This window comes from Xiphophorus hellerii, chromosome 5, assembly GCF_003331165.1.
Source record: "Xiphophorus hellerii strain 12219 chromosome 5, Xiphophorus_hellerii-4.1, whole genome shotgun sequence".
Classification (NCBI taxonomy): Eukaryota; Metazoa; Chordata; class Actinopteri; order Cyprinodontiformes; family Poeciliidae; genus Xiphophorus; species Xiphophorus hellerii.
This window is the reverse complement of record NC_045676.1, coordinates 34,032,512-34,044,546: the sequence shown is the minus strand read 5'-3', so window position 1 is coordinate 34,044,546 and position 12,035 is coordinate 34,032,512. Positions and strand designations below refer to the sequence as shown.

At 37.4% G+C, this 12,035-nt stretch overlaps 1 protein-coding gene across 1 annotated transcript in view; it reads right to left on the bottom strand.

Annotated features, from left to right (window-relative positions):
• The window catches only part of LOC116720559 (voltage-dependent T-type calcium channel subunit alpha-1H-like), a 176,051-nt gene that overhangs the window by 5,656 nt on the left and 158,360 nt on the right, over positions 1 to 12,035 (bottom strand). The window contains 1 exon segment of the mRNA XM_032563892.1: positions 8,430 to 8,986. Within this exon segment, the coding sequence (XP_032419783.1) occupies positions 8,430 to 8,986 (557 nt within the window).

The window sequence follows — 12,035 nt, the reverse complement described above, 5'->3', positions numbered from 1 at the left end:
TCTTGCACAAAGACGGAGGTAGCGGTCCTGCTGCTGGGTTGTTGCCCTCCTACGGCCTCCTCCACGTCTCCTGGTGTACTGGCCTGTCTCCTGGTAGCGCCTCCAGCCTCTGGACACTACGCTGACAGACACAGCAAACCTTCTTGCCACAGCTCGCATTGATGTGCCATCCTGGATGAGCTGCACTACCTGAGCCACTTGTGTGGGTTGTGGAGTCCGTCTCATGCTACCACGAGTGTGAAAGCACCACCAACATTCAAAACTGACCAAAACATCAGCCAGACAGCATAGGTACTGAGAAGTGGTCTGTGGTCCCAACTGCAGAACCACTCCTTTATTGAGTGTGTCTTGCTAATTGCCAATAATTTCCACCTGTTGTCTATTCCATTTGCACAACAGCAGGTGAAATTGATTGTCAATCAGTGTTGCTTCCTAAGTGGACAGTTTGATTTCACAGAAGTTTGATTTACTTGGAGTTATATTGTGTTGTTTAAGTGGTCCCTTTATTTTTTTGAGCAGTGTATTTATTATTTTTAAACCGTGCATCATGTTCATGTGCCTACCTGCTAATTAGAATGACAAATTACCTGCAAATTATCAGTAAAACTCTCTGTTTTACCTTAGTTAGTCCTTTACTAGTGGTTCCTCTTTTGTTTCTTGTGTCTATTACTTTTCATGACTCTAGTTTAATTATGTTCATTATATGTCTAGTGTTAGACTTCTTTCCTAGTTCTTTGGACTTTACTGGACTGGACATCATGTGATTTATTGTGTGTCACATTGCTTTGCATTGAGTCAGGAATATTGGTGGTCAGAAACATGACACAATCACACAAAGAATCTGAAAAAGGGACCTAATATTTTACTATTAATTGTAAAACATTCATAGTAAAACCATGACAACTAGTGTTGACAATTGGTGAGATCCAAAGGGATCTAATTTCACAGTTAAGTAAAAAGTTTGGATTACAAAAATGTGAATATTTCAAATAGTTATAATAAAATATGGTTGTTTTCTTTCTGCAGGAAACATACAGTACACACACACCGTGACATTGACTGATAATCCCTCTGCACTGTAAATGATTATGGAAATACTATACAGTTATCAGAAGCAGAAAAATCAAGCGCAAGATGTGAAAATAAGAGGACTATCAAGGCTAGTGACTGAACACCATGCTTAGAACATTCATATGTTGGAACACATGCAGAATTAAATTATTCATAGATCTCTTTATTACCATTTAGCTCCGACCCTTTACTGTCAGACCCTTCCTCCCCAGAAACAATTATTTTTGCTTCCTGAACATTATGTCTCAAATAAATAGAGTTACAGTCGGGGGTGGAAATTATTACTGGCCACTCAGACATTTCACCAGCCACTATTTTTTTCTTTCAATTACAAACCTCAAGCAAATTACATAAAATACATGATTTATTCATAACTTTATCAAAACCAATTTACTGACAATAAGTTTATCATACATATGTACATATACAAACTAATTTAACAAAACATGGACACCTTAATAGAAGTATAAAGCAATAAGTTCACTTGAAGTAATTACTAACAGCAAATTTAACTACACAATCCTAACATTCTTGCAATCATTTCCTATGTTGAACATTTCTACATTTTGGCTACAACTCCCTCAGGTAGTATTTATTGAAGATGTGTCTAATAATTTTTAAACATTTTTAAATGGTATCAATAGTTGTTTTCTAACTGTTCTGTTTCCCCTTACTTATAACATTTTCTATTGAAATTCACAATTATTCTTATTACTAAAAATATCTCAAAACGTGTTCATCAATAATTCCACGGGCCATCAACATTCCTGTGTTATCCCCATACCTGTCAAGTCTCCCATTTGTTCTGGGAAACTACTGTATTTTACCTCCTGTATATTATATCCACCCTCACCCCCTCTCATGTTAGCGTCTCTCCCTCCCCGCCATGGACCTTACCAAGCTCCGCCCACAACCGACTTAGAAAATCCCAAGTGACCGCAAGTCTCACAAACAAAGCCTCGTTGTTTCTATGTAAACATGACTCTTAATTCATCATTTCTCCTGGATTTTCACAATATATCAGCTACTACAATGGACAGAGGAACTAACAAGTTCATGTCATCTTTTTTGGATGAGATCAAGGTGTTTGAGCCACGCGATGCCTCCAACATTGTGCACGTCACAGCAAAATGCTTTCGCTCGATGAGGAAAACGGCAGACCCACACACCCTCTACATCAGGGGAGCCCAAACGTTTTGAGACCAAGATCTACTTTTTCTCTCACCAGCCGGCTGAGATCTACCTCATGACACGAAGACATAAAAATTGTAAATTAAACTCTATTGACTTATTTTATATGCGAATATACATCAGTTATAGCAGAAATATTAAAGTGATAGAAAACCTAATGCAGTTTCTTCCTCAGTGAGACTCTGTCACTGGGAGGAGGTTACTGGTTTCTCAGTCACAAGCTGGTTGCAAACCTGAGGCCAGCAGGTGTCAGTCAGTTATGGTAGATCTGAAATTTGGTTTGATGACCTCAGAGACGTAATAGGCACCCTTCTGTCAAAATTTAATCGGAGTTTGATTGATGAGTGATTTATGACCCTAATCAATTGCTATTAATATCCGGTTCCCCCTACCCCCAAAAACAACTGTTACGCCAACTGTTATTCCCACACCTTCAGACCTCTATGTGTTTTAAAAATAGTACAATTAAAGTATGAAAAACAATAAGTGTTAGATAATCGAGAATAATATAATAATATAGTATATTTAAATAGAATGTTGTAGTTATCTCCGGTTTTTCTCACTAAGCCATTTGGTGTTTGTGCGTGTGTGTCTGGCTTTAAAAACAGAATACGGGACAGGCCTCACCTGTCATCTGTGTGAGGCGGGTTAAAAAACCCTAGGTAGGCGATTCTCGTGACCTAAGGGTCAACACACATGGCGTGCAAGGAAACTCTATGTCTCCGGAAATCAAATTTTCAAACTGTCATCGATTATCAGCTCAGGATCTGCGCGGGAAAGGGCTCCTGCCATCTGTCCGACTCTCTCAGGGTGATTCTTATCAATTATCAGGTATTAGACAATCTTCCTGAACGCTGTGTATCAGGAATGGGAGAGGGCATAAGTCTGGACAGAGGCGTGTGTGTGTATGTGTGTGTGTGCGCACCCGTAAGACTGAACACATACCTCTACACATAGCCTAGAGTTTTAACTGTTTTACTGCTTTATTTTATGGTAGCATGATTAGTCAGTGCTGACTATGAATTTGTGATTTCCTTCATCACTTAATGTGATGAAGGAAATGTGTGTGGAATTCTGAATGCGTGTGGAATCAAAAGGCTAACATGCCAATCAGGTGCAAGTTGGGAGGGTTAAAGTAAGAGAAATCAGATACTCCATTCAGAGCACGCTGAAGACCAGCAAGCAAGCAAAACATTCACAGAGTGGATGTAGTAGAATATCGGAGTTCAGGAGATAAAGGGTAGAAAATTTGACTGAATCAAGACATTGCCCAGAAGTTCAGACTGGAAAGCTAACTGGCAAATTGCTAGCTAAGTATGTGGAGCAGGAAAATAGGTCGTATTTACTTTAATTTATGCAAACCAATTGCCTCAAAAGATTCAATTACTGCATCATATAAAAGACAAGCGTAGTTACACTGTGTGTTTTTGGCAAACAATATTCTTAAACTCATCCAAAATATTCTCTGCAAAACTTATTTTATTTTCTGCTTACAGCAGCAGCAATATATTTGCTACATAGATTAAAGATACATGGTCTCATTATTCGACATGGTTGTTCTGTTCAAAACCTTTTGGTTTGCTTGAGCAGAAATGGCGTAGTATGTTAAAATGTTAAACTTTTACCACCCTAAATCCTCACTACTTTCCTATAGTTCGCTTTTTATTTTATTTTACTTGTTGCATGGACTCAACTTAAATAGATTAACTTATAAAGCATTTTTTAAAAATATATATCCAAATGTTCCTGCCACTTGCTTAAGATGAGTACAAATAACAAGTTGATGATAATTAAGTGATGTTCACTTGAACTTTTTGTTTAAGTCTAATGTCTTATTTTACAGTGAGGAAGGCCAGAGTCTAGCTTTAGCAGATGGCTGAAGGCGTCTGATCCGCTTCAAACTCAGTACCTGTTTGCTCCAAGGCAAAACTTTGGTAAGGTTAAATTTAGTGGCTAAAGAAAGTCAGACGGTTCGTTCTCCAATGTGAGAAATCCCTTGAGGTTGTCAAGTTTCTTGTTTGATCAGATCTTGTTAGTCATTTCCATAGTATGATTACTAATTAACAGCTGATTCTTTTGTGTCTAGATGCAATGTAATCATTCAATTCACAAGTGAAGTTTTATTATCGGGATGCAGCAGATTAAATATTTCATAGTATATTTCAATGATTCCTTTCCTACAGTCTAAGTTCCCTGAAAAGGAGAAATTACCTTTCAGAGAAATATAATTTTGATTGCTTTGAGTATAATGATATTTTACGTAATCTGACTGATATGATCTTCTATAGCGCATACTGATGCTTCGCATTGATCATTTATAAGCTGATCAATTACAAGAGGTGTTGTACTGCCTGTTAGAGAACATTAGTGAACAGCATCATTAGGACCAAGGAACAAAAGCTGCAAATCATTTTTAAGGTAACAAAACAATTCACCATGTTGTGAGCAACTCTTGGAGCATGGTTGTGTAGTGAGTATGTTTTATTTTTATTTTTAGGTAAAGTGTACCAATAGCAAACTTAGTCAATATTATTATAAGTTGGGCTAGTTGTCAGAAGATGTAAGTAAGTCTCGGTGAGAGGGAGTATTTAAGAAAAAACACAAATTCACTGATTAAATTGTTGGCTGATAGCTAGCATATATTTAAATTTGTGCAACAAACCCCAAAAGAAAAAAACTATATAAAACTGAATGTCCATTCAGTTTGATAAATATTTACACATTCAATAAATCAATAGAAATCCAAGGGCACACATTAAAACATCAAATCTAAATAAATAATATGAATTATATTAACTATTTTAATACAGACTGATGGTTCACATTGATCATTTAAAAGTTTTAGTAATGAAAAATTTCAACTGTAGGGAAAGCTGAAAGATACATATAAGTATCCTCACCGAGGCCTGTTTTGTCCCTGTCAGATATTCTTCAGAAATAAATTTACAGATGAGGAACTTTTACTAACATGTTTCACACTAGCAAGTGTTACAGAAAAAAAAATATGAGTTTCAAATGTATTTAAACCAAGATTTACTATTTTGGAGAAAACATGAAGCAGTGGGAAGATCAGTGTTGATTCAACAGCAAGAAAAAAAACTGAACAAAATCATTCACAATGATGCCGGGACAAATTCTGGAAAAGTCTGGACAAATTCTTTAACTGCGAAAAGATAAAAGTTACATTTGAGCAGCCTCACGTAGGCCTGTTTACTGTCTGTCACATATTCTTCAGAAGTACGTGTACAAATGAGGAACATTTACTGAAATGTATCACACTAGCAAGTGTTACAGAAAAAAAAAATCTATAAGAGTTTAAAATTTAAGTGATGAAGGAAATCACAAACTCATAGTCAGCACTGACTAATCATGCTACCATAAAATAAAGCAGTAAAACAGTTAAAACTCTAGGCTATGTGTAGAGGTATGTGTTCAGTCTTACGGGTGCGCACACACACACATACACACACACGCCTCTGTCCAGACTTATGCCCTCTCCCATTCCTGATACACAGCGTTCAGGAAGATTGTCTAATACCTGATAATTGATGAGAATCACCCTGAGAGAGTCGGACAGATGGCAGGAGCCCTTTCCCGCGCAGATCCTGAGCTGATAATCGATGACAGTTTGAAAATTTGATTTCCGGAGACATAGAGTTTCCTTGCACGCCATGTGTGTTGACCCTTAGGTCACGAGAATCGCCTACCTAGGGTTTTTTAACCCGCCTCACACAGATGACAGGTGAGGCCTGTCCCGTATTCTGTTTTTAAAGCCAGACACACACGCACAAACACCAAATGGCTTAGTGAGAAAAACCGGAGATAACTACAACATTCTATTTAAATATACTATATTATTATATTATTCTCGATTATCTAACACTTATTGTTTTTCATACTTTAATTGTACTATTTTTAAAACACATAGAGGTCTGAAGGTGTGGGAATAACAGTTGGCGTAACAGTTGTTTTTGGGGGTAGGGGGAACCGGATATTAATAGCAATTGATTAGGGTCATAAATCACTCATCAATCAAACTCCGATTAAATTTTGACAGAAGGGTGCCTATTACGTCTCTCTTACCTCAATATGAGAAGCTACAGACTGATAGGAGGAACCAAAGAGCTCTGTAAAGGTAAAGGCAAATCTTCTGAAGTTGGGATATAATTAATTTAATTTCACATAATTACCACGGTAGAAGCCATTTGCTTGTTAAAATTTTATGAAATATATTTGTTCTGTTTGATGTTTGTTGTGAATGATGTAAACTCACAAACGAACGAGGTAATTAGTCCAACGTTTAGAAACTACAGCGGCTGTAACGCGCCACAGCAAAGGGAAACAAAGGTAAAATAACCCAAACAGGTGATCAACTCAAAACCACAAGTACCTTTTTACTCTCTCTCTCTCTTTGTAGTTTAAGCACACCTGTTACCGTGGCAACCGCCTGTGCCCCGCAAGACGAGCAAAGATTACTTAAAAACATAATATTCAGTCAGTTACGATATCAAGTTTCCAGGCTTGATATTTATTTCTCGGTTATTAATCAGCGTTTCCCTGAACACAGCGATGGTTGATTGACTAGCTGTACTTGGTGCTAATGTGGCTAACACGAGTAACAGTTTGGTCCAAAGCCTTTTCTGCTAAATTAAAATCTTTAGTGTATGTCAGAGACAGACACATTGCATATTGATCTGTTTAGCTAACGTAAGACTGTGTAGCAGACAGGCTTCAAGGTGTAGAAGTTGTATCAGTTCTGCCGTTATGCTGTACTTAGCTAACGGGAAGCGTGTGTTTGTGAGACGGCCACGCACGTTGTAGCCGCGCTACCACGTAGAATGGGCATCAGCCAATGAAAAGCGGCCCCTGTGGTAAGGTCTATTACGATGGTAATACCCTCTGTGACGTCATTGTGTGGTAAATATCGGTTAGTTTGATAATTATTTCCGAATGGACTTACGCGCTTTTTAGCTTTAGTTGTCGTAGTTTTTCTGATCCGCCCAGTTTCGCATTCGCTCACTTTTCTCGGACACCGGTTAGCTTAAATGGCGCAATTAATAACCTCGGTGGAGAAGGATTTCATTGGATAAGCCCAATGTCGTCAGTGAAATCAACCAATGGGCTGTCGCGGTCATAAAAATTATATTTGATGTAAATTTTTTTTGTTAAATTATGACAGCCTACGTCCGTCCCATATAGAGTAGGTGCATGAGTCTGTAGTCCAGTCAGCTACTCCTATCCTGGACAGAAGTTCAAACTGAATGCAGCTTTTTTTTTCTGTTCAAATTGTCAACCCGCCACGGTGGCGGGTGTATTGATCCAATTTACAAGTCACTTTATACTTTTACCCGCATTTGGCCAGTGGCGGGTGCTAATTTCCACTCCTTGTTACAGTTCTTCAGTAGAAGCAGCTCCCTCTTCTTCATCACACCATTGAGCTTTTTCCTCCAAAACTGCAGAAAAATCGCTCAAGTCAAATCCCTCCACTTCTCTGTATTCAGGATTAGTTGTTTATGGTTTGACTTACCCTCATTACATCACAAGATGGCCCTGGCATTTAACCCAGTTTGACACATGAAAACAGAAACACTCTGCAATGCTGTGGAATTTATAGTAGTATGTGATAAATATTTATTATTAAAAGCTTTTGTGTTCACAGAATGAAAGCACAGTAGTTGAACTTTTAAAATCATGTAAGTGGATTTACCGTTTCAGTGACATTTTAAACTCTGGTCATTGAGGTGCATCTTCCTGTTTCTGGAATATTAGTGTGATTAAGAAGTCTTTTACAGCCTTCATGTCCAATTCATTCATTTGAACCAGGTTTGCCAGGAAAAGACTTAAAATATGCAGGGTGAGGAATGTGAGTAGGTCTTCAGTCAGAGTCAAATGCAATGCTATGTTTAACCCTGCCATGGCAGGCAAAACGCAGAGCTTTGATAGATTGAGCTCAAACATTGCAACAGTGAGCAAGGGACAAAAGACAGGCACTTTCAGCAATTTCTTCAGAAATTGGAAAGCCTTGTTGCAAAGAATAGTTTAATCACAGCCTAAAGCTTGAGCATTTTTAATGGATTCCGTTTCTTTCATGAAATGTAAAATTTCTGTGCATCAGTGAAGAACTAAAATATGACTTTAATAAGAGAGAGCAGCAGAAAATGACGCACCTGTCTCCTTAACTGTTTGCCTGCAGAGCGGAAGGATGCTGGTTTCTTTAGGAAGGAATTTTCTGGAACATAGGTGGGACTGAGCTTGTTTCTGTCCATACTCTCTTCAGGACTTAGCCAGCATGAACGTCTGCTCTCTCCTTCTGTAGGACTCAGCCTGACAGACGGACATCTCTCCATGCTGTGGCTGGACTGCAGCTTCGGCCGGTCTGCGATCAGATCGGGGTTCAGCCTGTATCCATCCATACTGTGAGTGGAGCTGAGTCTGTGTCTGTTCAGTCGACGGGTTGGACTGAATCTATATCCATCTATACTGTGAGATGAGCTCAGTCTGTGCCTATTTGTCCGCTGAGCTGAACTGAGCCTGTGGCCCTCCATGCTGTCAGCCGGACTGAGTCTGTGTACAGACTGCCTGTCGATGTTTTGGGAGGTGCTGAGCCAGATGATGGGCCTGGGGCTATGTTTAGAGCCTAGTGAAGCGTGGCTGATTGCAGGAAGAGCTCCTGGAACCTGCAGCAGAGAGTTGCCTGCACTGGAACCCAGAGAGGACATGGAGCCTGTAGAAAATGACCCAAGAATCAGACATACACTGCAAAAACACAAAATCTTATCAAGTACTTTGGCTTTCTAGTGCAAATATCTTTATAAACTTGAAATAGGACCCAACTAACTTACAAAGTAACTTTTCAGCAAGATGTACAGTAGGTGCTTGCTTTAAGTCGATAATTCTTGAACATTGATAAAAGTACTAGTTCCACTGGTAGATTTTTTCACTTATAACAAGACATTTTTCCCATGTTTTATGTGAAATAATCTGCCAATGAAACTAATATTTCTTCATTAATATTAAGGAATTATTCACTCAAAACAAGCTCCCATATTTTGCTGAAAATTTACTTGCAAGTTATCTTTGTCTTTACTCAAGTGTGCAAAGATATTTGCACTAGAACCTAGACAAAAAATACTTTGTAAGATTTTGTGTTTTTGCAGTGTGCAGTATTAAAAATTATTTTTAACTTCTTTATTAGTGTTTTGTAAAGATATTTATTCCCTTTAAAATATTTCCAATATTGTGAAATTACAGTTACATATTTTACAGGGATCTTATATTGCAGTTTTCAAAATGCATCCATCCATCATCAAGCTGTTCAGCAAGGAAACTGATAAAGGTGCACTCTAAGAAGTGTACTCTAAAAATATACTATTTAGAGAACACTTTAGAAAGTGTATATGGGCTGCAGTTCATCTTATGGACTTATTTACATGAATCTCACTTAATTCTTTTGCTTTAGTTATTACAACTTTTATGTATTCGATTAGCTACAAGTTACAAATCTTTAACTTAAAGGAACTTTTTACTTTGACTTTTCTTGAAACAATTAAGTTCAATGCTGTATTCATATCCTCAGGTCAAGCTTCATCAGGGACAGATCCTGTACCAACCAGGTGCTGCGGTGGTGCAGGGATAGAGCACAACATAACAGACATAAGGAGGCCTCAGTCCTCCATGCGGCCGACGCAGGTTGGATTCCCAGCATGATGACCTTTGCTGCATGTCTTCCCTCTCATTCCTTACTCACTTTACTGTCTAACTACTCTCAAAGAAAGACTGCCTGAGCCAAAAAAACATTTAAGAGTCATCCTTTATTAGTTTACTTCTTTATCTGAAGTAAACTAACACTGCAATGGCCAGGTTTTCGATTTCTCCCCAGAATGGCTGAAACAGGGCCAAAAGACCCTGTCCAAACTGACGACTGATGGCTCAAATTAGCCTCCATTCATCCATTTTTCTATGCTTCTATTCTTCAATTGTAAATGTGGTCGTTGACCGTCCGGCCAGAAGGTAGGAGTCTGAATAGTCCATGTTGGGGGTGGGTATCTATGATACCAACAGGAGATCAGATCTCCTGTAGGTAATGCTCTTCAGTCTAGTTTTGAAGCATACATGAAGTGTTGAAATAAAGCTAAGAGGGTATAAAATGACAGTTTAGAAATAAACTAACCAAATTAATTGTGTTGAAGTCGAAGTCTAAGGAACAATTGTGCAACTGTGAGATGCGTTGAGGCCATTACCAGGGTACTTAAGGGTACTTAAGGGTACTTAGGCCATTTGGCCATCTCTAGCCGGAATAGGAGTGTTGTCCAGGTGGACTACCTTCGGCCATTGCAGTGCTAAATGATTTGAGTAAGACTGACTTAGATTTGTCAAGTTAAACCAACTAAATAAATTAAGTTGGATAAACTTAATTGAATTACTTTGAAAAAAACCAACATTTTAAAACATAATTTAAAATAATTTAAATTCAAGCTGTATTTTACGTACAATGTGAGTGATAATGTCATTTTGGATATTTTAGTGTTTTAGTTTGAAACAACTTAAAAGTTTGAGTTGACCTTTGGTAGAATTAAGTCAAAGAGATTTGAATTATTTATTAGAAAAAAATAATGATTTGAGTAAGAATTACTTACATTTGTCATGTTAAACACAATTTGCAAAGTTTTTTATAACTTAATTCATTGAGTTGGATAAGCTTTGGGTTGGATGATCATAATATATTGAGTTGGTCAGATGCAGGATACGAACATGACATTGAACTTAATTGTTTCAAGTAAAGTCAAAGTAAAAAGTTTCTTTAAAGATTTGTAACTTTTAAGTTAATTGAACAAAAAAAAAGTAAGTTGTCACAACTAAAGCAAAAGAATTAAGTGAGATTAATATAAATAAGTCCATAAAACGAATTGCAACCCAAATACACTTTTTACAGTGTAATAGAAACAACCTAAAAGACTTGCAACCTGCAACAAAAGCTGGATCCATCTTTATTTAGCTGCTAGGATCTCAAAGATCAATAAAAATATAAAACAAGGAAAGCAGCTTATTTAAAGTACAAAGAATAAAAACAATAAAATAAAAAATGACTGATATTCCTTTTGAAACAACACACAATGGGACAGCCATTTTAAAAGCTCTACTAGCAGGATGCCCATTCTGTTATTTTGGCAATATTTACATCCATAAAAGTCAGAATGAAAAGGTTAGAAGAGACTAATCAAGACAGAAGAGAAACAGAATTTTATGTAATAGAAACAAAGCAGACAACCCTTTTATCCTCAACAGGAACTATTAGGGAGATCTTTCTACATGAGGTAGAGAAAATTTGCCCTGAAGGTCATTAATTTATAGCAGCCTTTTACTACTTAGTATGGTTCAAAATTCTCAGATAAAAAAGAAAGCTTTGTTGATTTAAAATACTCATGTAGGTACTCATTTGAGCCAAAATCCTGATTCACACAGAACATTGACACCAGTCTGAACTCAAACCACGCACACAGAAACATGATTTGTCTTCAGGAACTGAATTTATAAATGCTATATTTGTTTGTTATTTATAAGGGTTTCTATAGTTTACAGACATTTGAATTCATCTGAGTACCACAGGTAGTCTACAGAGAAACAACAGGTAAAGAAGACACTCCAAATTCCGTTCTATTGGTTAAAAAGAAAGAGTATTTTGTTTTCCATTAGCTACTTTGCTCAGAGACATTAAGTGAACATCTAGCTCATATTTCAATGTAAAACCAAATACCAAGTTGGAAGTGGACCAA